This window comes from Oncorhynchus tshawytscha, linkage group LG18 (genome assembly GCF_018296145.1).
Source record: "Oncorhynchus tshawytscha isolate Ot180627B linkage group LG18, Otsh_v2.0, whole genome shotgun sequence".
NCBI classification, from domain to species: domain Eukaryota; kingdom Metazoa; phylum Chordata; class Actinopteri; order Salmoniformes; family Salmonidae; genus Oncorhynchus; species Oncorhynchus tshawytscha.
This window is the reverse complement of record NC_056446.1, coordinates 28726379-28754071: the sequence shown is the minus strand read 5'-3', so window position 1 is coordinate 28754071 and position 27693 is coordinate 28726379. Positions and strand designations below refer to the sequence as shown.

At 45.8% G+C, this 27693-nt stretch overlaps 1 protein-coding gene across 1 annotated transcript in view; it reads right to left on the bottom strand.

Annotated features, from left to right (window-relative positions):
• The window catches only part of evlb (Enah/Vasp-like b), a 137158-nt gene extending 116477 nt beyond the window's left edge, over nt 1–20681 (bottom strand). The window contains 1 exon segment of the mRNA XM_042300904.1: nt 19942–20681. Coding sequence (XP_042156838.1) covers nt 19942–20051 — 110 coding nt within the window. The 5' untranslated portion in view covers nt 20052–20681.
• Between the last annotated feature and the right edge of the window lie 7012 nt (nt 20682–27693).

The window sequence follows — 27693 nt, the reverse complement described above, 5'->3', positions numbered from 1 at the left end:
GACAGACAGACAGACAGACAGACAGACAGACAGACAGACAGACAGACAGACAGACAGACAGACAGACAGACAGACAGACAGACAGACAGACAGACAGACAGACAGACAGACAGACAGACAGACAGACAGACAGACAGAGTGAGAGAGAGAGTGAGAGACAGACAGACAGACAGACAGACAGACAGACAGACAGACAGACAGACAGACAGACAGACAGACAGACAGACAGACAGACAGAGAGAGAGAGAGTGAGAGACAGACAGACAGACAGACAGACAGACAGACAGACAGACAGACAGAGAGAGAGAGAGAGAGAGAGACAGACAGACAGACAGACAGACAGACAGACAGACAGACAGACAGACAGACAGACAGAGAGAGAGAGAGAGAGACAGATAGACAGACAGACAGACAGACAGACAGACAGAGAGAGACAGACAGACAGAGACAGACAGACAGACAGACAGACAGACAGACAGACAGACAGAGACAGACAGACAGACAGACAGACAGACAGACAGACAGACAGACAGACAGACAGACAGACAGACAGACAGACAGACAGACAGACAGACAGACAGACAGACAGACAGACAGACAGACAGACAGACAGACAGAGAGACAGAGAGAGAGAGAGAGAGAGAGAGAGAGAGAGAGAGAGACAGACAGAATGTTCAATGGGGAGTTTCCAAGAGAATCCCCATGTGAAGTGTTTGTTTTTTGTCCAGGAAAAAGCTGTTTAATCTGGGTCTGGGAACCACCGCCCCGAAATGTTCCCAATAACAATGATTAGAAGTCAATTGCAAATGCAATTTAGAATGTTATTGTCAAGGGACATCATTTGGCGAAAGGGTCATTTGGTGCCAACAAAATAGTTTTTTTCGACGTCTGTAGATGAATGGCTCATCGGATCGGAAAGCTTTAAATCGACACACCAATAAACAGGCCGTGGTTCCGCCTCGGATTACTCTTAGTCTACTCATCTCAGGGAGAAAAGCACAACAGTCAAATTCAATTTGAAGTCTTGGGCAAGATTGCTTCCACTAACCCGTAAGGTTTCTGTCAGAACAAGAGAGAGGAGAACGGAAGATAACTGGTAACTCTCTGAGCAAAACAACAAGTCGCTTCCACTCCAGTCCAATCAAGGTGCATGAAATGAACGTGACAAACTACATTTAGAGCAGACATCCAGTGTAACATTCCCGTCTGTCTAGTTAGTTTTCCTGGGAAGCTGATCTCTTCCTCATGAGTATTCACTGAAATGAGTAACACTGAGTCTACTGCTACCGCCTTAGCCTATGTCTACCTCAACCTGAAATTACAGTTTGGCTTTACATGCATTAGGAGACCTAACTAAGGTGGTCAGGGAATGTGTGTGTGTGTTCATATCATTCGTCCAGGGCTCCCTTGGAAAAGAGACCTTGGTCTCAACGCGACTCCTCTGCTAGTGGAGGCTGCTGAGGAGAGAACGGCTCATAATAATGGCTGGAATGGAGTGGTATCAACCACATGGAAACCACGTCTTTGATGTCATTCCATTGACTCCATTCCAGCCATTATTTTGAGCCGTCCTCCCCTCAGCAGCCTCCACTGTCCACTTCCTAAATAAAGGTGAAATAAAAAAACTTGTTGCCAAATCAAACGCTTGAGCAGAAGCAGAGAGAGAGAGGGGTCGACCAAAGGTCAAGTTTCTATGTGAAGGGTTGCGTTACAAAATGCATGGGTCTCCATTTGGTGGAGGTGAAGCGTTCAGCAGGCAGAGAGGTGACTGGGGGTGGGCGCATTGTCAGAGTCATACCATGAACACTCCCATCAGACGCACACAAACCTCATTGACCTCTGCCAGGGATGGAGTGAGTGAGAGGAAGAGCGAAGCGTAAGGGAATGAGGAATGAGAGAAAGGATGCAGTGTTTCCCCTATGATTCTTTTCAGCAGCAGTGGCAGAGTTAGCGTAAAGGGGGTCCCAACATTTTAGAGTCCTTTCTCTTGGCCGCAGACATAATGTTGCTGTTTTAAAGCTAATTTCCTGAAATTCTACACCTTTCTCCATGGGGCAGAGAGAAAATGTTGCTGTTTTAAAGCTAGTTTCCTGCAATTCTACACGTTGTCATGGATTATGCCTTGTTCTTATACTATCTGAGTGACTCAAACATTTTAACAAAATCAATGCCATGAAAATGTTGGAATTTTAGATTGTCGCTGATTGTCTAGTTTTATTTTGGTGAGTAGATCTTATTTTTTTTAAATATAGAGTTTCATAATCTTTTCTACATATTTTATATCTGGTTTTAGTCGTCTAAGTTTACACTGAAAACGTTTTACCATCCCGGAAAAATCAATCTTCTTCTTCTCATTATGAAACGTTTTATCATAATGTTTGGAGTGGTGGCAACGATTTAGCAGCAGCGGGCTGCTAAATGAATACAGGGGAAAAACTGGGATGAGTAGGAGATCTGAGCAGGGAAGCGACCTGTCCTTGGGCTGCCTTCTCCACCATGATGTAATTTAACTGATGGCCTGTGCACACACACGCGACAGACATGTTTACCTGTGATCTTGTATGACGGCTGAGCGTTTGACAGAGGCCATTTCACTTGCACAATGAAACTGGCAACGCAGTCAGTCTGCTTCCCTTCACTTACAGTATGGCATACATCCCTCATTTCTACACACACAACCACAACCAACAACCAAATTAGCTTGATATCACTGTAACTTTTCTCTTTTACATTTATTGTATATTTTAGAGTGTATTCCTTGCATGCCAACCACATTTTCCAATAGTTGTCAGAGTCCAAGGCAGACAGACAGACAGAGAGAGTGAGTGAGAGAGAGAGAGAGAGACAGACAGACACCTCCTATTTACATTTAAGTCATTTAGCAGACTCTCTTATCCAGAGCGACTTACAGTTAGTGCAATCATCTTAAGATAGCTAGGTGGGACAACCACATTTCAGTCATAGTAAGTCAAACCTTTCTCAATAAAGTAGCTCACAGCAAAGTCAGTGCTAGTAGGTGAAAAAAGTCAAGTGTGAGTGTTAGTTCACGAAGGACAAGTGAGTTAGCTGGGATGATTGAATGACTGATGCATTGAATGCATCGACTCACCCACATACTGGGTCGATGCATAAATTGTGTTTGGTGTCAAGTTTGTTGCTGCTTCCTACAACAAATAACCTTACAATCATCCTAAAACCTAATCCTCAGAGCAATCATGTCCAGTACTGTAGCCAGAGGCTTTAAACTGGGGCTTTAGAATGGGGAAATGAAAACAATGACTTGTAGAGGATTGGCTCACTGTTACGCAACACTCGTTTTGGGGGGCCAGCAAATCCCTTACATATATACCACTGGAGGGGGCTCCACACGCACACACACACACACACACACACACACACACACACACACACACACACAGTGGCCAGTTTATTAGGTACCAGGTTAAACACCTCTTTGAATTCTTCAGGGCATGGAAACGTTGCTCAATTGGTATCAAGGGACCTAAGGTGTGCCAGGAAAACATTCCCCACACCGTTATACCACCGCCACCAGCCTGTACCTCTGCCATCAGCATGACGCAACAGGAACCAGGATTCATCGGACCAGGCAATGTTTTACCACTCCTCAATTGTCCAGTGTTTGTGATGGCGTGCCCACTGGAGCCACTTCTTGTTTAGCTGATAGGAGTGGAACCCGGTGGGGACGTCTGCTTGCTGCAATAGCCCATCCGTGAGGAGGATCGATGAGTTGTGCGTTCCGAGATGCCGTTCTGCACACCACTGTTGTACTGCTCCGTTATTTGCCTGTTTGTGGCCTGCCTGCTAGCTTGTACGATTCATGCCATTCTCCTTCAACCTCTCATCAACGAGCTGTTAGGATATTATGTGTTTGCCGCACCATTCTCCTTCAACCTCTCATCAACGAGCTGTTAGGATATTATGTGTTTGCCGCACCATTCTCCTTCAACCTCTCATCAACGAGGTGTTAGGATATTATGTGTTTGCTGCACCATTCTCCTTCAACCTCTCATCAACGAGCTGTTAGGATATTATGTGTTTGCTGCACCATTCTCCTTCAACCTCTCATCAACGAGGTGTTAGGATATTATGTGTTTGCTGCACCATTCTCCTTCAACCTCTCATCAACGAGCTGTTAGGATATTATGTGTTTGCTGCACCATTCTCCTTCAACCTCTCATCAACGAGCTGTTAGGATATTATGTGTTTGCTGCACCATTCTCCTTCAACCTCTCATCAACGAGCTGTTAGGATATTATGTGTTTGCTGCACCATTCTCCTTCAACCTCTCATCAACGAGCTGTTAGGATATTATGTGTTTGCTGCACCATTCTCCTTCAACCTCTCATCAACGAGCTGTTAGGATATTATGTGTTTGCTGCACCATTCTCCTTCAACCTCTCATCAACGAGGTGTTAGGATATTATGTGTTTGCTGCACCATTCTCCTTCAACCTCTCATCAACGAGCTGTTAGGATATTATGTGTTTGCTGCACCATTCTCCTTCGACCTCTCATCAACGAGCTGTTAGGATATTATGTGTTTGCTGCACCATTCTCCTTCAACCTCTCATCAACGAGCTGTTAGGATATTATGTGTTTGCTGCACCATTCTCCTTCAACCTCTCATCAACGAGCTGTTAGGATATTATGTGTTTGCTGCACCATTCTCCTTCAACCTCTCATCAACGAGCTGTTAGGATATTATGTGTTTGCTGCACCATTCTCCTTCAACCTCTCATCAACGAGCTGTTAGGATATTATGTGTTTGCTGCACCATTCTCCTTCAACCTCTCATCAACGAGCTGTTAGGATATTATGTGTTTGCTGCACCATTCTCCTTCAACCTCTCATCAACGAGCTGTTAGGATATTATGTGTTTGCTGCACCATTCTCCTTCAACCTCTCATCAACGAGCTGTTAGGATATTATGTGTTTGCCGCACCATTCTCGGTAAACCCTAAACACTGTTGTGAGTAAAAAGCCCAGGAGGCCGTTTCTGAGATACTGGCACCGATGATCATAACAGGCTCAAAGTCACTTAGGTCACTTGTTTTGCCCATTTTTATGTTCAATCAAACAGTAACTGAATTCCTTGATGCCTGCCTGCCTGCTTTATATAGCAAGCCACGGCCACGTGACTCACTGTCTGTAGGAGCAAACCATTTTGATGAACTGGGGGCAGCATGTAATAAACTGTCCACTGAGTGTAAATGCAGTCACACGCACATCGGAAAAGGGGTGGGTTAGAATTCTTCCCAAAGGCTTTTCTAAGACATGTACTACTCTACCCCTCAACCATCTTTAAACCTATCTTTCTTTTTTCTCTATCACACCGTCACTTCCTCTCTTTCTATTTCTGTTTCTCCTGCCTCCATCCTCTCTTTTGCATTCCACTGCTATTCTCACCATCCCCCCACTCTCCGTCTCTATCTCTCTCTCTCCTATCTCTCTGATTTCTCTGCAGTGTCTCTCTCTCTCCCCTTTCTCTCTGATTTCCCTAAAGTTGCTCTCCTCTCTCTCTATCCTCTCTGATTTCCCTGCAGTCTCTCTATCCACTCTCTGATATCGCTGCAGTCTCTCTCTCTCCTTTCGCTCTCAATTCCCTGCAGTCTCTCTCCTATCTGATATCCCTGCAGTCTCTCTCTCCGTTCTCTCTCAATTCCCTGCAGTCTCTCTCCTCCCTCTGATTTCCCTGCACTCTCTCTCTCTCTCTCTCTATCTCCTCTCTGATTTCCCTGCCGTCTCTCTCTCTCGTGCTCTTTCTCTTTATCTCTCTCTACTTTCTCTGATTTCCCTGCAGTCTCCACTCCACTCCTCTCTCTCTCCCCGTCTCTCCTTTTCTCTCCACTCTGTCTCTCAGTTCAATTCAACGGGCTTTATTGGCATGGGAAACATATGTTAACATTGCCAAAGCAAGTGAGGTAGATAATATATATACAGCGTTGTAACGATGTACAATTGGTTCAAGTTCTCTCTCTCTCAAATTCAAGCTGCTTTATTGGCATGAAAAACATTGAGTCAATATTGCCAAAGCAACAATGTATACAATATCTCTCTTCTCAGATTTCCCTGCAGTCTCTTCCTCTCTCAAATCAATTCAAGGGGATTTATTGGCATGGGAAACATGTGTTAACATTGCCAAAGCAAGTGAGGTAGGTAATCTACAAAAGTGAAATAAACAATCAAAATGAACAGTACACATTACACTCACAGAAGTTTCAAAACAATAAAGACATTACAAATGTCATATTATATATATACAGTGTTTTAACAATGTACAAATGGTTAAAGGACACAAGATAAAATTAATAGGCATAAATATGGGTTGTATTTACAATGGTGTTTGTTCTTCACTGGTTGCCCTTTTCTCGTGGCAACAGGTCACAAATCTTGCTGCTGTGATGGCACACTGTGGAATTTCACCCAGTAGATATGGGAGTTTATCAAAATTGGATTTGTTTTTTCGAATTCTTTGTGGATCTGTGTAATCTGAGGGAAATATGTCTCTCTAATATGGTCATACATTGGGCAGGAGGTTAGGAAGTGCAGCTCGGTTTCCACCTCATTTTGTGGGCAGTGAGCACATAGCCTGTCTTCTCTTGAGAGCCATGTCTGGCTACGGCGGCCTTTCTCAATAGCAAGGCTATGCTCACTGAGTCTGTACATAGTCAAAGCTTTCCTTAATTTTGGGTCAGTCACAGTGGTCAGGTATTCTGCCGCTGTGTACTCTCTGTGTAGGGCCAAATAGCATTCTAGTTTGCTCTGTTTTTTTGTTAATTCTTTCCAATGTGTCAAGTAATTATCTTTTTGTTTTCTCATGATTTGGTTGGGTCTAATTGTGCTGCTGTCCTGGGACTCTGTAGGGTGTGTTTGTGTTTGTGAACAGAGCCCCAGGACCAGCTTGCTTAGGGGACTCTTCTCCAGGTTCATCTCTCTGTAGGTGATAGCTTTGTTATGGAAGGTTTGAGAATCGCTTCCTTTTAGGTGGTTGTAGAATTTAACGTCTCTTTTCTGGATTTTGATCATTAGTGGGTATCGGCCTAATTCTGCTCTGCATGCAATATTTGGTGTTCTAAGTTGTACACGGAGGATATTTTTGCAGAATTCTGCGTGTAGTCTCAATTTGGTGTTTGTCCCATTTTGTGAAGTCTTGGTTGGTGAGCGGACCCTAGACCTCACAACCATAAAGGGCAATGGGCTCTATGACTGATTCAAGTATTTTTAGCCAAATCCTAATTGGTATGTTGAAATTTATGTTCCTTTTGATGGCATAGAATGCCCTTCTTGCCTTGTCTCTCAGATCGTTCACAGCTTTGTGGAAGTTACCTGTGGCGCTGATGTTTAGGCCCAGGTATGTATAGTTTTTTGTGTGCTCTAGGGCAACAGTGTCGAGATGGAATTTATATTTGTGGTCCTGGTGACTGGACCTTTTTTGGAACACCATTATTTTTGTTTTACTGAGATTTACTGTCAGGGCCCAGGTCTGGCAGAATCTGGGCAGAATATCTAGGTGCTGCTGTAGGCCCTCCTTGGTTGGTGACAGAAGCACCAGATCATCAGCAAACGGTAGACATTTGACTTCGGATTCTAGTAGGGTGAGGCCGGGTGCTGCAGACTGTTCTAGTGCCCTCGCCAATTCGTTGATATATATGTTGAAGAGGGTGGGGCTTAAGCTGCATCCCTGTCTCACCCCACGATTCTGTGTGAAGAAATATGTGTTTTTTTGCCAATTTTAACTGCACACTTGTTGTTTGTGTACATGGATTTTATAATGTTGTATGTTTTACCCCCAACACCACTTTCCATCAGTTTGTATAGCAGACCCTCATGCCAAATTGAGTCTAAGGTTTTTTTAAAATTAACAACGCATGAGAAGACTTTGCCTTTGTTTTGGTTTGTTTGGTTGTCAATTAGGGTGTGCAGGGTGGTCTGTTGTACTGTAATTTGGTAAAAAGCCAATTTGACATTTGCTCAGTACATTGTTTTCTTTGAGGAAATGTACGAGTCTGCTGTTAATGATAATGCAGAGGATTTTCCCAAGGTTACTGTTGACGCATATTCCACGGTAGTTATTGGGGTCAAATTTGTCTCCACTTTTGTGGATTGGGGTATTCAGTTCTTGGTTCCAAATATTGGGGAAGATGCCAGAGCTAAGGATGATGTTAAAGAGTTTTAGTATAGCCAATTGGAATTTGTTGTCTGTATATTTGATCATTTAATTGAGGATACCATCAACACCACAGGCCTTTTTGGGTTGGAGGGTTTTATTTTGTCCTGTAACTCATTCAATGTAATTGGAGAATCCAGTGGGTTCTGGTAGTCTTTAATAGTTGATTCTAAGATCTGTATTTGATCATGTATATGTTTTTGCTCTTTATTCTTTGTCATAGAGACAAAAAGATTGGAGAAGTGGTCTACCGATACATCTCCATTATGGATAGATAATTATTCGTGTTGTTGTTTGTTTAGTGTTTTCCAATTTTCCCAGAAGTGGTTAGAGTCTATGGATTCTTCAATTACATTGAGCTGATTTCTGACATGCTGTTCCTTCTTTTTCCGTAGTGTATTTCTGTATTGTTTTAGTGATTCACTATAGTGAAGGCGTAGACTCAGTTTTTCCGGGTCTCTGTCACGCCCTGGTCTAAGTATTTTGTGTTTTTCTTCATGTATTGGGTCAGGCCAGGGTGTGGCATGGGGTTTTTGTATTGTGGTGTGTTTTTGTCTTGGGGTTTTGGTGTGTATGTATTAGGATTGTAGCTAGTGGGGTTATCTAGCAAAGTCTATGGCTGTCTGGAGTGGTTCTCAATCAGAGGCAGGTGCTTATCGTTGTCTCTGATTGGGAACCATATTTAGGCAGCCATATTCTTTGAGTTTGTCGTGGGTGATTGTCCTTAGTGTCCTTGTTCCTGTCTTTGTTAGTTTTCACAAGTATAGGCTGTTTTGGTTTTCCTTTTGTTCATTACGTTCATTACGTTCTTTGTTTTGTAGTGTTTGTGTTAATTCGTGTTCACGTTGTTCATTAAACATGGATCGCAATCTACACGCTGCATTTTGGTCCGACTCTCCTTCACACCTAGAAAACCGTAACAGTCTATGTTTTTGGTTGGACAGGTTTCTCAATTTCTTTCCTAGAATTTTGCATTCTTCATCAAACCATTTGTCATTGTTATTCATTTTCTTCAGTTTTCTATTTGAGATTTTTAGATTTGATAGGGAAGCTGAGAGGTCAAAAATATATATATATATATATATATATATAGCATTTCTTAATGTTACTCAGTTCCTTTGGCTTTGATGCCTCATGATTGAGTATTGCTCTGTTTAAGTAGACTGTGATTTTGCTGTGGTCTGATAGGGGTGTCAGTGGGCTGACTGTGAACGCTCTGAGAGACTCTGGGTTGAGGTCAGTGATAAAGTAGTCCACAGTACTACTGCCAAGAGATGAGCTATAGGTGTACCTACCATAGGAGTCCCCTCGAAGCTTACCATTGACTATGTACATACCCAGCGTGCGACAGAGCTACAGGAGTTGTGACCCGTTTTTGGTGGTTATGTTGTCATAGTTGTGCCTAGGGGGGCATATGTGGGAGGGAATGCTGTCACCTCCAGGCAGGTGTTTGTCCCCCTGTGTGCTGAGGATGTCAGGATCTTGTCCGGTTCTGGCATTTAGGTCGCCACAGACTAGTACATGTCCCTGGGCCTAGAAATGATTGATTTCTCCCTCCAGGATGGAGAAGCTGTATTCATTAAAGTATGGGGATTCTAGTGGGGGGATATAGGTAGCACACAGGAGGGCATTTTTCTCTGTTAGGATAATTTCCTTTTGAATTTCTAGCCAAATGTAGAATGTTCCTGTTTTGATTAATTTAATGGAGTGAGTTAGGTCTGCTCTATACCAAATTAGCACTCTCTCTGTCCCTCTCTCTCCCTCTCTCTCTCTCTCTCTGTCCCTCTCTCTCCCTCTCTGTCCCTCTCTCTCTCTGTCCCTCTCTCTCCCTCTCTCTCTCCCTCTCTCTGTCCCTCTCTCTCTCTCTGTCCCTCTCTCTCTCTCTCTCTGTCCCCTCTCTCTCTCTCTCCCTCTCTGTCCTCTCTCTCTCCTCTCTCTCTGTCCCTCTCTCTCTCTCTCTCTGTCCCTCTCTCTCTCTCTCTCTCTCTCTGTCTCTCTCTCTCTCTCTGTCCCCCTCTCTGTCCCCTCTCTCTCTCTCTGTCCCTCTCTCTCTCTGTCCCTCCTCTCTCTCTCTCTGTCCCTCTCTCTCTCTCTCTCTGTCCCCTCTCTCTCTCTCTCCCTCTCTGTCTCTCCCTCTCTGTCCCTCTCTCTCCCTCTCTGTCTCTCTCTCTCTGTCTCCCTCTCTGTCCCCCTCTCTCTCTCCTCTCTGTCCCTCTCTCTCCCTCTCTGTCCCTCCTCTCTCTCTCCTCTCTGTCCCTCTCTCTCCCTCTCTGTCCCTCTCTCTCTGTCTCTCTCTCTCTGTCCCTCTCTGTCCCTCTCTCTCTCTCTGTCCCCTCTCTCTCTCTGTGTCTCTGTCTCTCTCTCTCTCTGTCCCTCCCTCTCTGTCTCTCTCTGTCCCTCTGGCCCTCTCTCTCTCTGTCCCTCTCTCTCTCTGTCCCTCTCTCTCTCTGTCCCTCTCTCTCTCTGTCCTCTCTCTCTGTCCCTCTGTCTCCTCTCTCTCTCTGGCTCCTCTCTGTCTCTCTGGTCCCTCTCTCTCTCTGTCCCTCTCTCTCTCTGTCCCTCTCTCTCTCTCTCTGTCTGTCCTCTCCTCTCTCTCTCTGTCTCTCTCTCTCTCTGTCTCTCTCTCTCTCTGTCCCTCTCTCTGTCCTCTCTCTCTCTCTCTCTCTGTCTCTCTCTGTCCCTCTCCTGTCTCTCTCTCTCTCTGTCCGTCTCTCTCTCTCTCTCTGTCTCTCTCTCTCTGTCGTCTCTGTCGTCCCTGTGTCTCTCTCTCTGTGTCCTCTCTCTCTCTCTCTCTCTGTCCCTCTCTCTCTCTCTCTCTCTGTCCCTCTCTCTCTCTCTCTCTCTCTCTCTCTGTCCTCTCTCTCTCTCTCTCTCTGTCCCTCTCTCTCTCTCTCTGTCCCTCTCTCTCTCTCTCTCTGTCCCTCTCTCTCCCTCTGTCCCTCTCTCTCCCTCTGGCCCTCTCTCTCCCTCTGTCCCTCTCTCTCCCTCTGTCCCTCTCTCTCTCTGTCCCTCTCTCTCTCTGTCCCTCTCTCTGTCCGTCTCTCTCTCTCTCTCTCTGTCCTCTCTGTCCTCTCTCTCTCTCTCTCCGTCTCTGTCCGTCTCTCTCTCTCTCTCTCTCTGTCCCCCTCTCTCTCTCTCTCTCTCTCTCTCCCTCTCTCCTCTCTCTCCCTCTGTCCCTCTGTCCTCTCTCTCTCCCTCTGTCCCTCTGTCCTCTCTCTCCCTCTCTCTCTCCCTCTGTCCCCTCTCTCTCTCTCTCTGTCCCTCTCTCTCTCTCTCTGTCCCTCTCTCTCCTCTGTCCCCTCTCTCTCTCTGTCCCTCTCTGTCCTCTCTCTCTCTCCCTCTCTCTGTCCGTCTCTCTCTCTCTCTCTCTCTCTCTCTCTCTCTCTCTCTCTCTCTCCCTCTGTCCCTCTCTCTCTCCCTCTGTCCTCTCTCTCTCCCTCTGTCTCTCTCTCTCCCTCTGTCCCTCTCTCTCCCTCTGTCCCTCTCTCTCTGTCTCTCTCTCTGTCCCTCTCTCTCTCTCTGTCCTCTCTCTCTCTCTCTCTGTCCTCTCTCTCTCCTCTCTGTCCTCTCTCTCTCTCCTCTCTCTCTCTCTCTCTCTCTCTCTCTGTCCCTCTCTCTCTCTCTCTGTCCCTCTCTCTCTCTCTCTGTCCTCTCTCTCTCTCTCTCTGTCCCTCTCTCTCTCTCTGTCTCTCCTCTCTCTCTGTCCCTCTCTGTCCCTCTCTCTCCTCTCTCTCCCTCTCTCTCCCTCTGGCCCTCTCTCTCTCTCTGGCCCTCTCTCTCCCTCTGTCCCTCTCTCTCTCTGTCCGTCTCTCTCTCTCTCTCTCTCTCCTCTCTCTCTCTCTCTCTCTCTCTCTCTCTCTCTCTCTCTCTCTCTCTCTCTCTCTCCTCTCTCTCTCTCTCTCTCTCTCTCTCCTCTCTCTCTGTCCTCTCTCCTCTCTGTCCCTCTCTGTCCTCTCCCTCTCTCTCTCTCTCTGGCCCTCTCTCTCTCTCTGTCCCTCTCTCTCTCTGTCCCTCTCTCTCTGTGTCTCTCTGTCCCTCTCTCTCTCTCTCTCTCTCTCTCTCTGTCCCTCTCTCTCTCTCTCTCTCTCTCTCCTCTCTCTGTCTCTCTCTCTCTCTCTCTCTCTCTCTCTGTCTCTCTCTCTGTCCCTCTGTCTCTCTCTCTCTGTCCTCTCTCTCTCTCTGTCCCTCTCTCTGTCCCTCTCTCTCTCCTTCTCTGTCCCTCTCTGGCCCTCTCTCTCTCTGTCCCTCTCTCTCTCTGTCCCTCTCTCTCCCTCTGTCTCTCTCTCTGTCCGTCTCTGTCCCCCTCTCTCTCTCTCTCTCTCTCTCTCTGTCCCTCTCTCTCTCTCTGTCCTCTCTCTCTGTCCTCTCTCTCTCTCTCTGTCCCTCTCTCTCTCTCTCTCTCTCTCTCTCTCTGTCCCTCTCTCTCTCTGTCTCTCTCTCCCTCTCTGTCCCTCTCTGTCTCTCTTGCCCTCTCCCTCTCTCTGTCCTCTCTCTCTCTGTCTCTCTCTCTCTGTCCCCTCTCTCTCTGTCTCTCCTCTCTCTCTCTGTCCTCTCTCTCTCTGCCCTCTCTCTGTCCGTCTCTCTCTCTGTAACTTACTGTCCCTACATAGCCCTCTCTATGTCCGTGGCTGTAACTCTCTCTGTAGCTACATCTGCCCTCTCTCCGTGGCTGTAACTTCTCTCTGTAGCTCTCTCTCTCTGTCCCTCTCCGTCTCTGTAACTTACTGTAGCTCTCTCCCTCTCTCTGGCTGTAACTTACTGTAGCTACATAACCCTCTCCATGGCTCTCTCTGTAACTCTAGACCCTCTCTCTCTCTCTGTCTCTCTCTAGCTACTCTCTGTCCCCCTCTACCTGTGGCTGTAACTTACTGTAGCTACATAGCTCCTCTACCATGGCTGTAACTTACTGTAGCTACATAGCCCTCTACCGTGGCTGTAACTTACTGTAGCTACATAGCCCTCTACCGTGGCTGTAACTTACTGTAGCTACATAGCCCTCTACTGTGGCTGTAACTTACTGTAGCTACATAGCCCTCTACTGTGGCTGTAACTTACTGTAGCTACATAGCCCTCTACCGTGGCTGTAACTTACTGTAGCTACATAGCCCTCTACCGTGGCTGTAACTTACTGTAGCTACATAGCCCTCTACCGTGGCTGTAACTTACTGTAGCTACATAGCCCTCTACCGTGGCTGTAACTTACTGTAGCTACATAGCCCTCTACCGTGGCTGTAACTTACTGTAGCTACATAACCCTCTACCATGGCTGTAACTTACTGTAGCTACATAGCCCTCTAAATAAAATAAAATTTATTTATATAGCCCTTCGTACATCAGCTGATATCTCAAAGCCCTCTGTGAATGTAACTTACCAGCTAAACCCCAAACAGCTGCAATGCAGGTGTAGAACACCCTCTACCGTGGCTGTAACCTGTAGCTCATCTCTACCGTGGCTGTAACTTACTGTAGCTACATAGCCCTCTACATAGCTGTAGCTACAGCTAGCCCTCTACCGTGGCTGTAACTTACTGTAGCTACATAACCCTCTACCGTGGCTGTAACTTACTGTAGCTACTACATAGCCCTCTACCGTGGCTGTAACTTACTGTAGCTACATAACCCTCTACTGTGGCTGTAACTTACTGTAGCTACATAGCCCTCTACCGTGGCTGTAACTTACTGTAGCTACATAACCCTCTACTGTGGCTGTAACGTTCAGCTGATATCTAGCTACATAGCCTAAAACCCCTACCGTGGCTGTAACTTACTGTAGCTACATAGCCATCTCTACTGTGGCTGTAACTTACTGTAGCTACATAGCCCTCTACCGTGGCTGTAACTTACTGTAGCTACATAACCCTCTACCGTGGCTGTAACTTACTGTTGCTACATAGCCCTCTACTGTGAATGTAACTTACTGTAGCTACATAGCCCTCTACCGTGGCTGTAACTTACTGTAGCTACATAACCCTCTACCGTGGCTGTAACTTACTGTAGCTACATAGCCCTCTACTGTGGCTGTAACTTACTGTAGCTACATAGCCCTCTACTGTGGCTGTAACTTACTGTATTGTAGCAGGCCCCCAAAGGGCAGCTACTTGTAGTGGAACAGCACATCAGGTTTGGCAAAAACAGTTTTCTCCCACTGATGAACGGCTAGGGACCGCCTGATTTATCAGCACGCTCGACCTAATGAAGGGTTATTGGTAGCAATAACCCTTCATCAGGTACATAAGCCCTCTACTCACTATTCGACTCACTATTCGAGCTAAGGGCACCTACCAATAACCCTTCATCAGGTCGAGCGTGCTGATAAATCAGGCGGTCCCTAGCTGTTCATCAATTCAGGGCATGGGGTCGGCGTCGAACATTGAGATTTAATTGACCTTTCTAAAATCATTACAGAAGTGAATGGTGCCATCTGGTTTCGGCACCAACACTATGGGGCTGCACCACTCACTATTCGACTCTTTGATGATATCAGCTTCCAACATCATTTTTACCTCGGTCCTGACAGCCTCTCTCCATGCTTCTGGTATGCGTTAGGGTCTCAACTTCACCTTTTCCCCAGGTTCGGTGATGATGTTGTGCTGGACTAGATCGGTGTGTCCTGGTTCACTGGAGAACACATCTCCAGTGGTTGCTCTTGGGTAGAGGCCCCACCTGGTCCATTGCGATCCTGCTGAAAGGGACTGCAATAATGGATAGGGGAATAAAGGGGCCACAAAAGTGTGATTTTGGCGTCACCTGCTGGTGCTCCAGCCAACTGCAGGATCGCAATGGACCAGGTGGGGCCTCTAGCCAAGAGCAACCAAGGGCACCAATACATCCTGGTGATTCTGGATTATGCCACCAAGTACCCGGAAGCCATTCTCCTGTGCACCATGGCCACCGATGAAATCACATGTGTACTCTTTCACTGCTCTTTTCACATCTGGCCTGTAAAATCGTGCCTTGATCCAGTCTAAGGTCTTCTCCACCCCTAGAGGAGCCCCTAGAAGGTGGGAGTGTGCCAACTGCAGGACAGATTGTACAAAGGGACGGGGAACCAACAACAACTCCATACATTCATCCTTCTTCTTCACGACCTGATACTGCAATGTCTTCTTTATAGAAAAATGGGGGTAGTTGATCTGACTTACCCCCTCCGTGGGCTTTCCGTCCACCACGGTCACCTGCCGGAGAGCGCTGGCCAGGTTGGGATCCTCAAATTGGGCCGTGCCGAACTAGCCCACTAGACAGGCGGGCTCTGGCGCCACCTCAAGGTCCCTTGGGAACATGTCTCCCAGACTCGCCACACCTTCCTCCAGTCTTGCTTCACCCGAGACACCCTCCGAGACGGGTTCTATTGACGTCTGGGAGTCCACTTCCTAGAATCCATACATCCGGGCATCCCTCCTTCTGGCGTCCTTCCCACCTCTCCGGCTTCCTCCTCCCTTCTGGTTCCCTCGGTTCCCCACGTCTCTGGACATACTGGTCCATAGTTGGAGGAACATCAGGAAATCCCTCCCGATAAGGACCGGCACAGGCAGGTTCAGGACGACTCCCACTGGCCCTGTGTGTTGTCCCTTTGTGGTCTGTAGGTGGAGGAGTGTGGTAGGGTAGTCCTTGGTCTCATCGTGTATACACGTGATGGCCACGGTGTCAGTCAGGTTCGGGGACTGGGCGAAGTCAGGGCAGATCAGGGTCACCATACTCCCGGAGTCCACAAGTGCCATGGTGTCCTTTCCGTTGGCTCTTACCGGGGTGACAGGGGAAGGACCATTCTCCTCAGCCCAGCATGCCATCAGCAAGCCGCAGGGACACCCGGTGGCTACCTCACTGGCCGAGGCCCGAAGACATCGTGGATGGGACAGTTCCAGGCGTAGCACTTCCTGCTGTCCAGGTTTAGGAAAAGGCGTCATCTCGGGTAGCTGGCTGTTGGTGTCCCCGAATCCTTGGCCGGGGTCCTGGCATGGTCCTCCGCCCTTTTGTGGTTGTGGAGGGTTCCGACTTCTGTGGTTGCGCAGGACCTCCAAAGCCACCTGTTGTCCTTCCACCAGTTCCACCAGCTGATCTGCGCTCTGTGGGTTAGCTTGGCTTGCTAACTTTTTAGCTTCGGAAGGGTGAGAGTGTAGAAATGTATCTATGACCACTTTCTCGATGGACTTGAGTGTCAGTGGTTCAACAGTTAGCCAGCTCTTGGCCAGCCTAATTAGATCATGCATTTGCAATCGGAGGGAAGCTATAGCATCTTACGCCCAATCATGGAATGTTTGTGCCCTGCTGATCAGGGTGTAACCATACCAGCGCAGGACTTCCTTTTTCAGCCCCTCGCAATGCGTCGCCTGGCCAACCGTCAGATCCTGATAGGTCTTCTGTGCCGCGCCTGACAGGAAGGGTTCTAGCAGGCTGGCCCATTGCTCATGGGGCCATTTCTCCCTGCTCGCCGTCCTCTCGAAGGCAAGCCTCAATGTCATTAACCTCTGTCAGCTTCAGTAAAAACCTACTGGGTTTGGGGTGAGAGACTGCTGCGCCTGCCACCATGCCAGCCTGGGCGGCTGTCAGCTGGCTAAGTTTAGCTCGCAGGAGAGTGGTCTGCTGACGCTGTTCCTCCAGCAGCTCCTGATGCATATCCTGCTGGGCTTTGTTCACCTCCATCAGCTGTTTCACCAATGCTTCCATTGTGCTCCGTGTCTGTTTAGTTATTAAACTTGGGTTGGGTTGCCCACATTCTCCACCACATGTAGCAGGTTCAAGGGGGTGGGGTTTCCACATCACCAAGTTGAATAACCAAACACGCACACAAAGCACAACTAGAATACAAATGGGGGATTTATTAGCAAGATTTGCACACTGTGGGAAAGGGGGGGAATTCAGCAGCCAGTTCACAGTCCAATCCGCTCTCGTTGTCCGTTCCATTCTGCAGGGGTAATCCTAAAACTCAGGTCCTCAGCCAAACCGGGTTCGGTACACAATGGGGGTAATCAGACAGTCCAGGTCACAACAGGTAATCACACAGATAATTCTCTCTCTTCTCACACTCTCCATAACACAGGTTTTACTCTCAGTCCTCTCCCTGTTTGAGCAGCCCGCTTCCTCTTTTATCCCCAAGGACTCCATGGCTTAATGGTCCATAGGCTTGCCTTGTTGGGGCAGGAAGTCCATATAAGGCCTGGGGGTGGAGCCAGCAGGCTGCAAGATATCTCCCTTTAATCACCACTCCCCTCACCTCTCCCTGCCGTCTGCCACAATATGTACATAGCCCTCCTGGGCTGGTTGTTTTGAAAGCTGCTTACCAGAGGAAAACTCAGTCTGTTAAAGCTGATCTAGTCATCAGTTAGAGAGGAGAAATCTGACCAGAGATCACATACCAGATTATTACTTGGTCAAATCTAAAACTTGGATGGAGACAGGGATGGACGGAGGGATGGAGGGAGGGATGGGCGGAGGGATGGAGGGAGGGATGGGCGGAGGGATGGACGGAGGGATGATGGAGGGAGGGACGGAGGGATGGAGGGAGGGATGGGTGGAGGGATGGAGGGAGGGATGGGTGGAGGGATGGACGGAGGGATGGATGGAGGGATGGAGGGAGGGATGGGTGGAGGGATGGAGGGAGGGTCTTCCAGCATGACAACGACCCGAAACACACAGCCAGGGCAACTAAGGAGTGGCTCCGTAAGAAGCATCTCAAGGTCCTGGAGTGGCCTAGCCAGTCTCCAGACCTGAACCCAATATAAAATCTTTGGAGGGAGCTGAAAGTCCGTATTACCCAGCGACAGCCCCGAAACCTGAAGGATCTGGAGAAGGTCTGTATGGAGGAGTGGGCCAAAATTCCTGCTGCAGTGTGTGCAAACCTGGTCAAGAACTACAGGAAACATATAATCTTTGTAATTGCAAACAAAGGTTTCTGTACCAAATATTAAGTTATGCTTTTCTGATGTATCAAATACTTATGTCATGCAATAAAATGCAAATGAATTACTTAAAAATCATACAATGTGATTTTCTGGATTTTTGTTTTAGATTCCGTCTCTCACAGTTGAAGTGTACCTATGATAAAAAATGACAGACCTCTACATGCTTTGTAAGTAGGAAAACCTGCAAAATCGGCAGTGTATCAAATACTTGTTCTCCCCTCTGTAAATGGTATATTCCCACTGTAATCAGCCTATACTCCAGAATTTAAAGTTTTATGTTTTCTGTACCGACATTGTACTTTCGGTACAAATGTAGGATCTTAATTTGGTCACTCTTTTGTTGCTGAGAATGTTCCTGCACAGCATTAAATGCAAATTTGCAGTGTATTTGAGTTTAAAAAGTATTTTTTTAAGTATTTAATTTCCCCTTTGAAATGTCAGACTTCATTTTGCCCAAATGAAAAATGTATCGACCCCTACAAAAATGTCCATTCATTATCATCCACAGATTAATTCACATTTCCTGTTGCTGAATAATTATTGTCCTGCTGTAGCAAACTGTCTCAAAGTAAGTTCTGACATCTGTATGATGTCTATGTGGACTTGTGTCTGTATTCTGTTTGTCAGTTACAGAGAGCACCTTCACACTGAAGCAGATTATGGGTCTGTGTAAATATACTTGGTGAATTAAGGTGATTCTGATACAACAGCCAAACATAATCATGTTCGATAACAAAGATGGTGCTGAAGACAATAGACACTTTACAGAATATCTAAACATGTGTTTCTGAGCACTCTGCAACCATGACGACAGCGGCCATATCAGGGAAGGATGCTCCAAGGCATCATGGGAGCTGCGAGGGTTTAGGAGGAGTGGAGGAAAGAAGGAAGAGAAGAAGAGGTGGAGCGGCGGGCAGAGAGAAGTGAGAAAAGAGAGGGCAGGCAGAAAGAACAAACAGTCACAGTTGCTGCCAGCCAGCCACACACACACACACACACACACACACACACACACGGCCACCGCAGCAGCCCTCAGAGACAAACAAAACACAACACCACTTTCATCACCCCAGCAGTCTTGGCAAGCTTCTTTACAAGCCATCAACGCCTCCCCCTCTCGTTCTTTCTCTCTTCTCCTCTCTTTCCTTATCTCCTCTCCTCCTCTCTTCTCCTCCTCCTCTCCTTCCTTCTCTCTTCTTTCCTCTCTCCTCCTCTTTTTCTTTCTCTCTTCAATCCCCTCTCCTCTGCTCCTCCTTCCTCATCCCCCTATCAGGATGTTGACTGCCCAGTTAACACATTACCATTCTACCCCTGCCCCTCTGCAATGACAACCATTCACTGCTGGCTCATATGTAGAAACACAATGTATAGTACAGAACAGACATGGCTGTCTATTCCATAGGATAGAGATTTACATTAATTCTGTACATTGCAATTGTATCTGTACATCAATCTGCAATCCCATCAAAGCCCCTGCTCTCTAATAGACACAGCGATGTACTACTGGTAGCAGGAAAAACAACACATCTCTACTAGATAGGGAATATGATAATGAGTGATGTCATTGGAGATGCAGACCTCGTAAAGTAGACACATGTTAAACAGGGCTTCTTACACTTTTTCAGCTCAAGACCCAAATGACAAATTGTTCGTCCTCCAACAAACCAAATTAAGAAGAAATAGTGTGTGATCATTGATGCATTCTCATAACTAGAGACACCTCTCACATGCCCAGGGACCACTTTGGGTCCTGACCCATTGTTTAAGAGACCCTGCATTAGAGTACAACAGTTAGCGTAGCGTCACAGTAACCAACCCAGTGGTACCCAGTACATTGTACAGTACAGTAACCTACCTGACTTTAAATTCCTGCGCTGTGACCTGGACCTGGGCTCCAGCAGGCACTGCATCAGTACAGTAGATCTGAGGGAAGTAGAACCGGTGAGACTGCACGTTTATATCCATGGTGCTTGGCAGCTACCGCACATCAGACGCACAGCACAACCCTGCTACAGGAACGATGGAAGGATTTCTCTCCTTTCTCTGTGTCTCTTCTCTTTCTTCTTTCCTTATCCCTGATCTGTCCGTTCCAGGCTGTGGCGTTCCAGGCTGTGGGGTTAGTTAACGAGAGAGTTCTAAGGTTAACGATGGCATCCCAGTCACCGTCTCTCCGGGGTGGTCGTGGATTCACAGTCACAGCGCGATACAGCCAGATATCCCCTCTCCTCTCTTCATGCAGAGTCACTCGATCACTTCTGCTGGCTCCTCACAGACACACTAACCTTTTTCCCTAGTAGCAACACAGCCGTACAAGGAGCGGAAAGGACATACATGAATAAATAGAAATTAAAGAACAAAGACACTTCCAATGAGAACTCCTTGAGAGAGAAAAAATCTGCAAATAAAAAAATTCCCATTTTTTGGGTCCTTTTTCATCAATGCATCCTCTTCCACAGCAGGGATATTTTAGAACAATGAGAGAATATAAAAGAGAAAGAGAGAGAAAAAGAGAATAAATTAACAATGCAAAAGCAGCCCTCAGTCAAGTGAGAGCACTGAATGAGAGATGAGAGCCCTTTTTTTAATTTTGAGTGGAGAGAGAGCGAGAGAGAGAGAGAGAGAGCGAGAGAGAGAGAGAGAGAGCGACAGAGAGAGAGAGAGAAAGGGGGGAGAGAGAGAGAGTGAAAGTGGTAGAGCGAGAGAGAGCGCAGTAGTGTAATAGAGAGAGATTCCCGGTGCTGTGAGGCGTTGCCCTCACACTGCCTCTCTCCTCTGTGTGTCTCACTGGATTACCGCCCTCCCCTCCCCCTCCATCCCCCTCTCCCCTCCCAGCAGTGATATGAGCGGTGGGCCGCCAGCCCCCGAGGCCGCTGGTCCTCTCATCCCTCTCCTCTCCTCTTCCATCGCTCTGATTGGCGGAGCCAGGGATGTATAAGCCTGCGTGGAACGAGTGAAGAGGAGCGACAGACGTTAATTCATCTGATTGCTCCCATCTTTCTCGCACCTGATTCAAGGTGGCATGCCAGGGTGGGGTGGAGCTACATTACTGCTCTGTCTCTCTCTCTCACACACACACACACACACACACAGGTGGGTAAATGGAGATACCAATGCATCTCTGGTTTAAATAAATATCTGAAGCATTGTTATTTGAACAGATATGAAAGTAGAGAATACACAATGGAACCTTCCATTGCCACATTACCACCACAAATACAGATGTAGGATCTTAACTTGAGCCAGTTTTCTACAGCAATAAAATCATCCTGCAGCTACAGGAAATTTGAATTATTATTAATGAATATTTTTGTAGGGGTTTATTTTTATTTAACTAGGCAAGTCAGTTAAGAACAAATTCTTATTTACAATGGCGGCCTAGGAACAGTGTGTCACGTCCTGACCTTAGTTCCTTTTTTATGTCTCTATTTTAGTTTGGTCAGGGCGTGAGTTGGGGTGGGCATTCTGTGTTGTTCTATGTTTTTGTATTTCTGTGTTTGGCCTGGTCTGGTTCCCAATCAGAGGCAGCTGTTTATCGTTGTCTCTGATTGAGAACCATACTTAGGCAGCCTGTTTTCCCTCTATGGGTTGTGGGTAGTTGTTTGCTGTTTTGTTTTTGTCGTGTTTGTTATTTTTGTGTTCAGTTTAATAAATATAACATGAACACTTACCACGCTCGGCATTGGTCCAATCCTTCATACTCCTCGTCAGAAGAGGAGGAAAACCGTTACACAGTGGGTTAACTGCCTGTTCAGGGGCAGAACAACAGATTTTTACCTTGTGGGCTCGGGGATTTGATCTTGCAACTTTTCGGTTACTAGTCCAACGCTCTTACCAATAGGCTAAATGCCGCCTCAATGATACATTTTCCATTAGCGCAAATCAAGTCTGAAATTTCAAAGTGGAAATTACAAACTTTAAAAGCCTTTTTAAAACTCAAATACACTACTAGTTTGCATTTCCTGCTGAGCAATAAACGAGTGATCAAATTAAGATCCTACATCTATACAGAACACCCTGCATTTTTCTAAGACACACACCCATTATATTATTTCACTGCATACTACTATTAAAATCATGTTTCATTCAATGTGATTGAAAGAAGAATCTACATCAAAACCTGCAGTAAAAGCACTGCTCAATTCTATAAATAAGTGTCCAGATTACTGTAGAGGTTAGATACAGTGTAGAGGTTAGATACACTGTAGAGGTTAGATACAGTGTCCTCTTTACACCCACACAGAGACAGTACAGTAGTCACTCCCTAGCTAGCTGATGAGGTCTAAATACAGTGTAGAGGTTAGATACAGTGCCCTCTTTACAACACCCACACAGAGACAGTACAGTAGTCACTCCCTAGCTAACTGATGAGGTCTAAATACACTGTAGAGGTTAGATACAGTGCCCTCTTTACACCCACACAGAGACAGTACAGTAGTCACTCCCTAGGTAACTGATGAGGTCTAAATACAGTGTAGAGGATAGATTATATACAGTGCCCTCTGTAATTATTGGGACAGTGACCCTGTTGTGTGTGATGAGGGACTGACTGTTGTTGTGTGTGATGAGGTACTGAGTCTGTTGCTGTGTGTGATGAGGGACTGACTCTGTGTGTGACAAGGGACTGAGTTTGTTGTTGTGTGTGATGAGGTACTGAGTCTGTTGTTGTGTGTGATGAGGTACTGAGTTTGTTGTTGTGTGTGATGAGGTACTGAGTCTGTTGTTGAGTGATGAGGTACTGAGTGTGTTGTTGTGTGTGATGAGGTACTGAGTCTGTTGTTGTGTGTGACAAGGGACTGAGTTTGTTGTTGTGTGTGATGAGGTACTGAGTCTGTTGTTGTGTGTGATGAGGTACTGAGTCTGTTGTTGTGTGATGAGGTACTGAGTGTGTTGTTGTGTGTGATGAGGTACTGAGTGTGTTGTTGTGTGATGAGGTACTGAGTGTGTTGTTGTGTGATGAGGTACTGAGTCTGTTGTTGAGTGATGAGGTACTGAGTGTGTTGTTGTGTGATGAGGAGAAGTTCAGGTTAATATTTTAGAGAGGTTCCTCCCTCACCAAACTGCTCCCCTGACAATAGAAGGCTCCTGTAATAAATGTCTTGGTCTCGAGCCACATACATACAGATACACTACAGCAGCTAGGGATCAGCTAGAAATACAACCTTTCAACTATATTGGTCCAAGCTGAGCAGACAATCCCTCTGTCAGTCTGCCATCCTTTCTCTTTATTGAGCTAGCAGTCTCATATCCAAGCTGAGCAGACAATCCCTCTGTCAGTCTGCCATCCTTTAGGAGTAATACAACATGATCACTGAGCATCCTAACCTTTTGTCAGAGGGGAGTATGTGTCCAATCAGAACCAAGTGATGTGTGACTGCTGACACAGTGAACTCTCTATGTGAAGGCAATGGGTCTTCTGACCCACTGGGAATGTGATGAAAGAAATAAAAGCTGAAATAAATCATTCTCTCTACTATTATTCTGACATTTCACATTCTTAAAATAAAGTGGTGATCCTAACTGACCCAAGACAAGTACTTTTCACGAGGATTAAATGTCAGGAATTGTGAATCACTGAGTTTAAATGTATTTGGCTAAAGTGTATGTAAACTTACAACTTCAACTGTATACAATACCAGTCGAAAGTTTGGACACACCTACTCATTCAAGGGTTTTTCTTTATTTTTACTATTTTCTACATTGTAGAATAATAGTGAATACATCAAAACTATGAAATAACACATATGGAATCATGTAGTAAGCAAAAAAGTGTTAAACAAATCAAATGATTAATTACTCTTGGCATTCTCTCAACCAGCTTCATGAGGAATGCTTTTCCAACAGTCTTGAAGGAGTTCCCACATATGCTGAGCACTTGTTGGCTGCTTTTCCTTCACTCTGCGGTTCAACTCATCGTAGACCATCTCAATTGGGTTGAGGTCAGGTGATTGGGGAGGCCAGGTCATCTGATTCAGCACTCCATCACTCTCCTTCTTGGTCAAATAGCCCTTACACAGCCTGGGGGTGTGTTTTGGGTCAATGTCCTGTTGAGAAAACAATGATAGTCCCACTAAGTGCAAACCAGAAGGGATGGTGTATTGCTGCAGAATGCTGTGGTGGCCATGCTGGATAAATGTGCCTTCAATTCTAAATAAAACACAGACAGTGTCACCAGCAAAGCACCCCCACACCATAACACTTCCATGTTTCACGGTAGGAACCACACATGCTGAGATCATCCGTTCACCTACGCTGCATCTCACAAAGACACGGCGGTTTGATGAGTCTCCTATTTGGACTCATCAGACCAAAGGACATATTTGCACTGGTTTAATGTCCGTTGCTCGTGTTTCTTGGCCCAAGCAAGTCTCTTCTTATTATTGGTGTCCTTAACCTTTCTAGGGCAGGCATTCCGCTAGCGGAACCCCTCCACAACATTCCGCTGAAATTCAAAGATATTTTTTTGAAATATGTAACTTTCACACATTAACAAGTCCAATACAGCAAATTAAAGATAAACATCTTGTTAATCTACCCATCGTGTCCGATTTCAAAAATGCTTTACAGCGAAAGCACAACATATGATTATGTTAGGTCATAGCTAAGTCAAAAAAACACAGACATTTTTCCAGGAAAAGAGAGGAGTCACAAAAGCAGAAATATAGATAAAATGAATCACTAAAAACTTTGATGACCTTCATCAGATGACACTCATAGGACATCATGTTGCACAATACATGAATGTTTTGTTCGATAATGTGCAAATTTATATCCAAAAATCTCAGTTTACATTGGCGCATTACATACAGTAATGTTTTGATTCCAAAACATCCAGTGATTTTGTAGAAATACTCAAAATAAACATAGATAAAAGATACAACTGTTATTCACAGAATTAAAGATAGACTTCTCCTTAATGCAACCGCTGTGTCAGATTTTTTTTAAACTTTACAGAAAAAGCATAATCTGAGAACGGCGCTCAGAACCCAATCCAGACAGAGGAATATCCGCCATTTTTGAGTCAACAGAAGTTAGAAACAACACCATAAATATTTACTTACCTTTGATGATCTTCCTCAGAAGGCACTCCCAGGAATCCAAGTTCGACAATAAATTACTGATTTGTTCCAGAAAGTCCATCATTTATGTCAAAATAGCCACTTGTTGTTAGCGTGTTCAGCCCAGTAATCCATCTTCATGAGGCGCAGGCACTTCATCCAGACAAAAACTCGAAAAGTTCCCTTACAGTGCTTTAGAAACATGTCAAACGATGTATGGAATCAATCTTTAGGATGTTTTTAACATAAAACATCAATAATGTTCCAACCGGTGAATTCCTATGTCTGAAGAAAAGCACTGGAAAAAAGAGGTAACTCTGTCGGGAGCGCGCGTCATGAGACCAAGACACTCTGCCAGACCACTGACTCAAAGAGGTCTCATGAGCCCCTCCTTTATAGTAGAATCCTCATTCAAGTTTCTAAAGACGGTTGACATCTAGTGGAAGCCGTAGGAAGTGCAACTTTATCCATATCTCAATGTGTATTCGGTAGGTCAAGCTTTGAAAAACTACAAACCTCAGATGTCCCACTTCCTGGTTGGATTTTTCTCAGATTGTCGCCTGCCATATGAGTGCTGTTATACTCACAGACATCATTCAAACAGTTTTAGAAACTTCAGAGTGTTTTCTATCCAATACCAATAATAATATGCATATATTAGCATCTGGGACAGAGTAGGAGGCAGTTCACTCTGGGCACGCTATTCATGCAAAAGTGAAAATGCTGCCCCCTATCCCAAAAAGGTTTTAAGTAGTGGTTTCTTTGCAGCAATTGGACCATGAAGGTCTGATTCACGTGGTCTCCTCTGAACAGTTGATGCTAAGATGTGTCTGTTACTTGAACTCTTTGAATAATTTATTTGGGCTGCAATCCCAGGTGCAGTTCACTTTAATAAATGTATCCTCTGCGGCAGAGGTAACTCTGGGTCTTCCTTTCCTGTGGCGGTCCTCATGAGAGCCAGTTTCATCATAGCACTTGATGGTTTTTGTGACTGCACTTGAAGAAACGTTCAAAGTTCTTGACATTTTCCAGATTGACTGACCTTCATGTTTCTCTTTGCTTATTTGAGCTGTTCTTGCCATAATATGGACTTGGTCTTTTGCCATAATATGGACTTGGTCTTTTACCAAATAGGACTCTCTATAGCACTCTACCTTGTCACAACACAACTGACTGGCTCAAACACATTAAGAAGGAAAGAAATTACACAAATTAACTTTTAACAACCAGTTAATTGCACACCAGTTAATTGAAATACATTCCAGGTGATTACATCATGAAGCTGGTTAAGAGAATGCCAAGAGTGTGCAAAGCTGTCATCAAGGCAAAGGGTGGCTACTTTGAAGAATCTCCAATATAATATATATTGATTTGTTGAACACTTTTTTGGTTACTACATGATTCCATGCGTTATTTCATAGTTTTGATGTCTTCACTATTATCCTACAATGTAGAAAATAGTAAAAAATAAATATGAGAATGAGTGAGAATGAATGAAAATGTGTGTCCAAACTTTTGGCTGGTACTGTAGCTTCCACAGATCACACAGACACAAAGAATTACAAAACAAATCAAACATCGATAAGCTACCATATCCGTTAGGCGAAATAACACAATGTTCACAGCAGCAAGATTTGTGGCCTGTTGCCATGAGAAAAGGTCAATAACTGTAGCTCAAACAACGTTGTTTATTTATCTTCCCAGACTGTTCGTACTGTAACTATTTTCACATTGCTAAAACAGTGTACATACTGTAGCTGATAATATAAAGCATGAAATGCCTTTATCTTTTTTAAACCGTTTTGACTGCAAAGTTTACTGGTAATTTCTAATAGTTTTTGGTTGATGTTATTAAATTAGTTTCTTCTCACTTTTATTTATGACTTATTTCCCATGCCAATAAAGCCCCATTGAAATGAATTGAAAGAGAGGGCAAGAGAGCAGGTTAGAAAGGGAAAGACACAGACAAACAGACAGATGGAGAAACAGGGAGAGAGAGGGGAAAGCCAGGATAGACGTGGGGGCAGGGGGAGAGAGGGGAAAGCCAGGATAGACGTGGGGGCAGGGTAGAGAGAGGGGAAAGCCAGGATAGATGTGGGGGCAGGGAGAGAGAGGGGAAAGCCAGGATAGATGTGGGGGCAGGGAGAGAGAGGGGAAAGCCAGGATAGATGTGGGGGCAGGGAGAGAGGGGAAAGCCAGGATAGATGTGGGGGCAGGGGGAGAGAGGGGAAAGCCAGGATAGATGTGGGGGCAGGTAGAGAGAGGGGAAAGCCAGGATAGATGTGGGGGCAGGGGGAGAGAGGGGAAAGCCAGGATAGACGTGGGGGCAGGGGGAGAGAGGGGAAAGCCAGGATAGACGTGGGGGCATGTGGGGGGAGAGAGGGGAAAGCCAGGATAGACGTGGGGGCAGGTAGAGAGAGGGGAAAGCCAGGATAGACGTGGGGGCAGGGAGAGAGAGGGGAAAGCCAGGATAAACGTGGGGGCAGGGGGAGAGAGGGGAAAGCCAGGATAGACGTGGGGGGCAGGGGGAGAGAGGGGAAAGCCAGGATAAA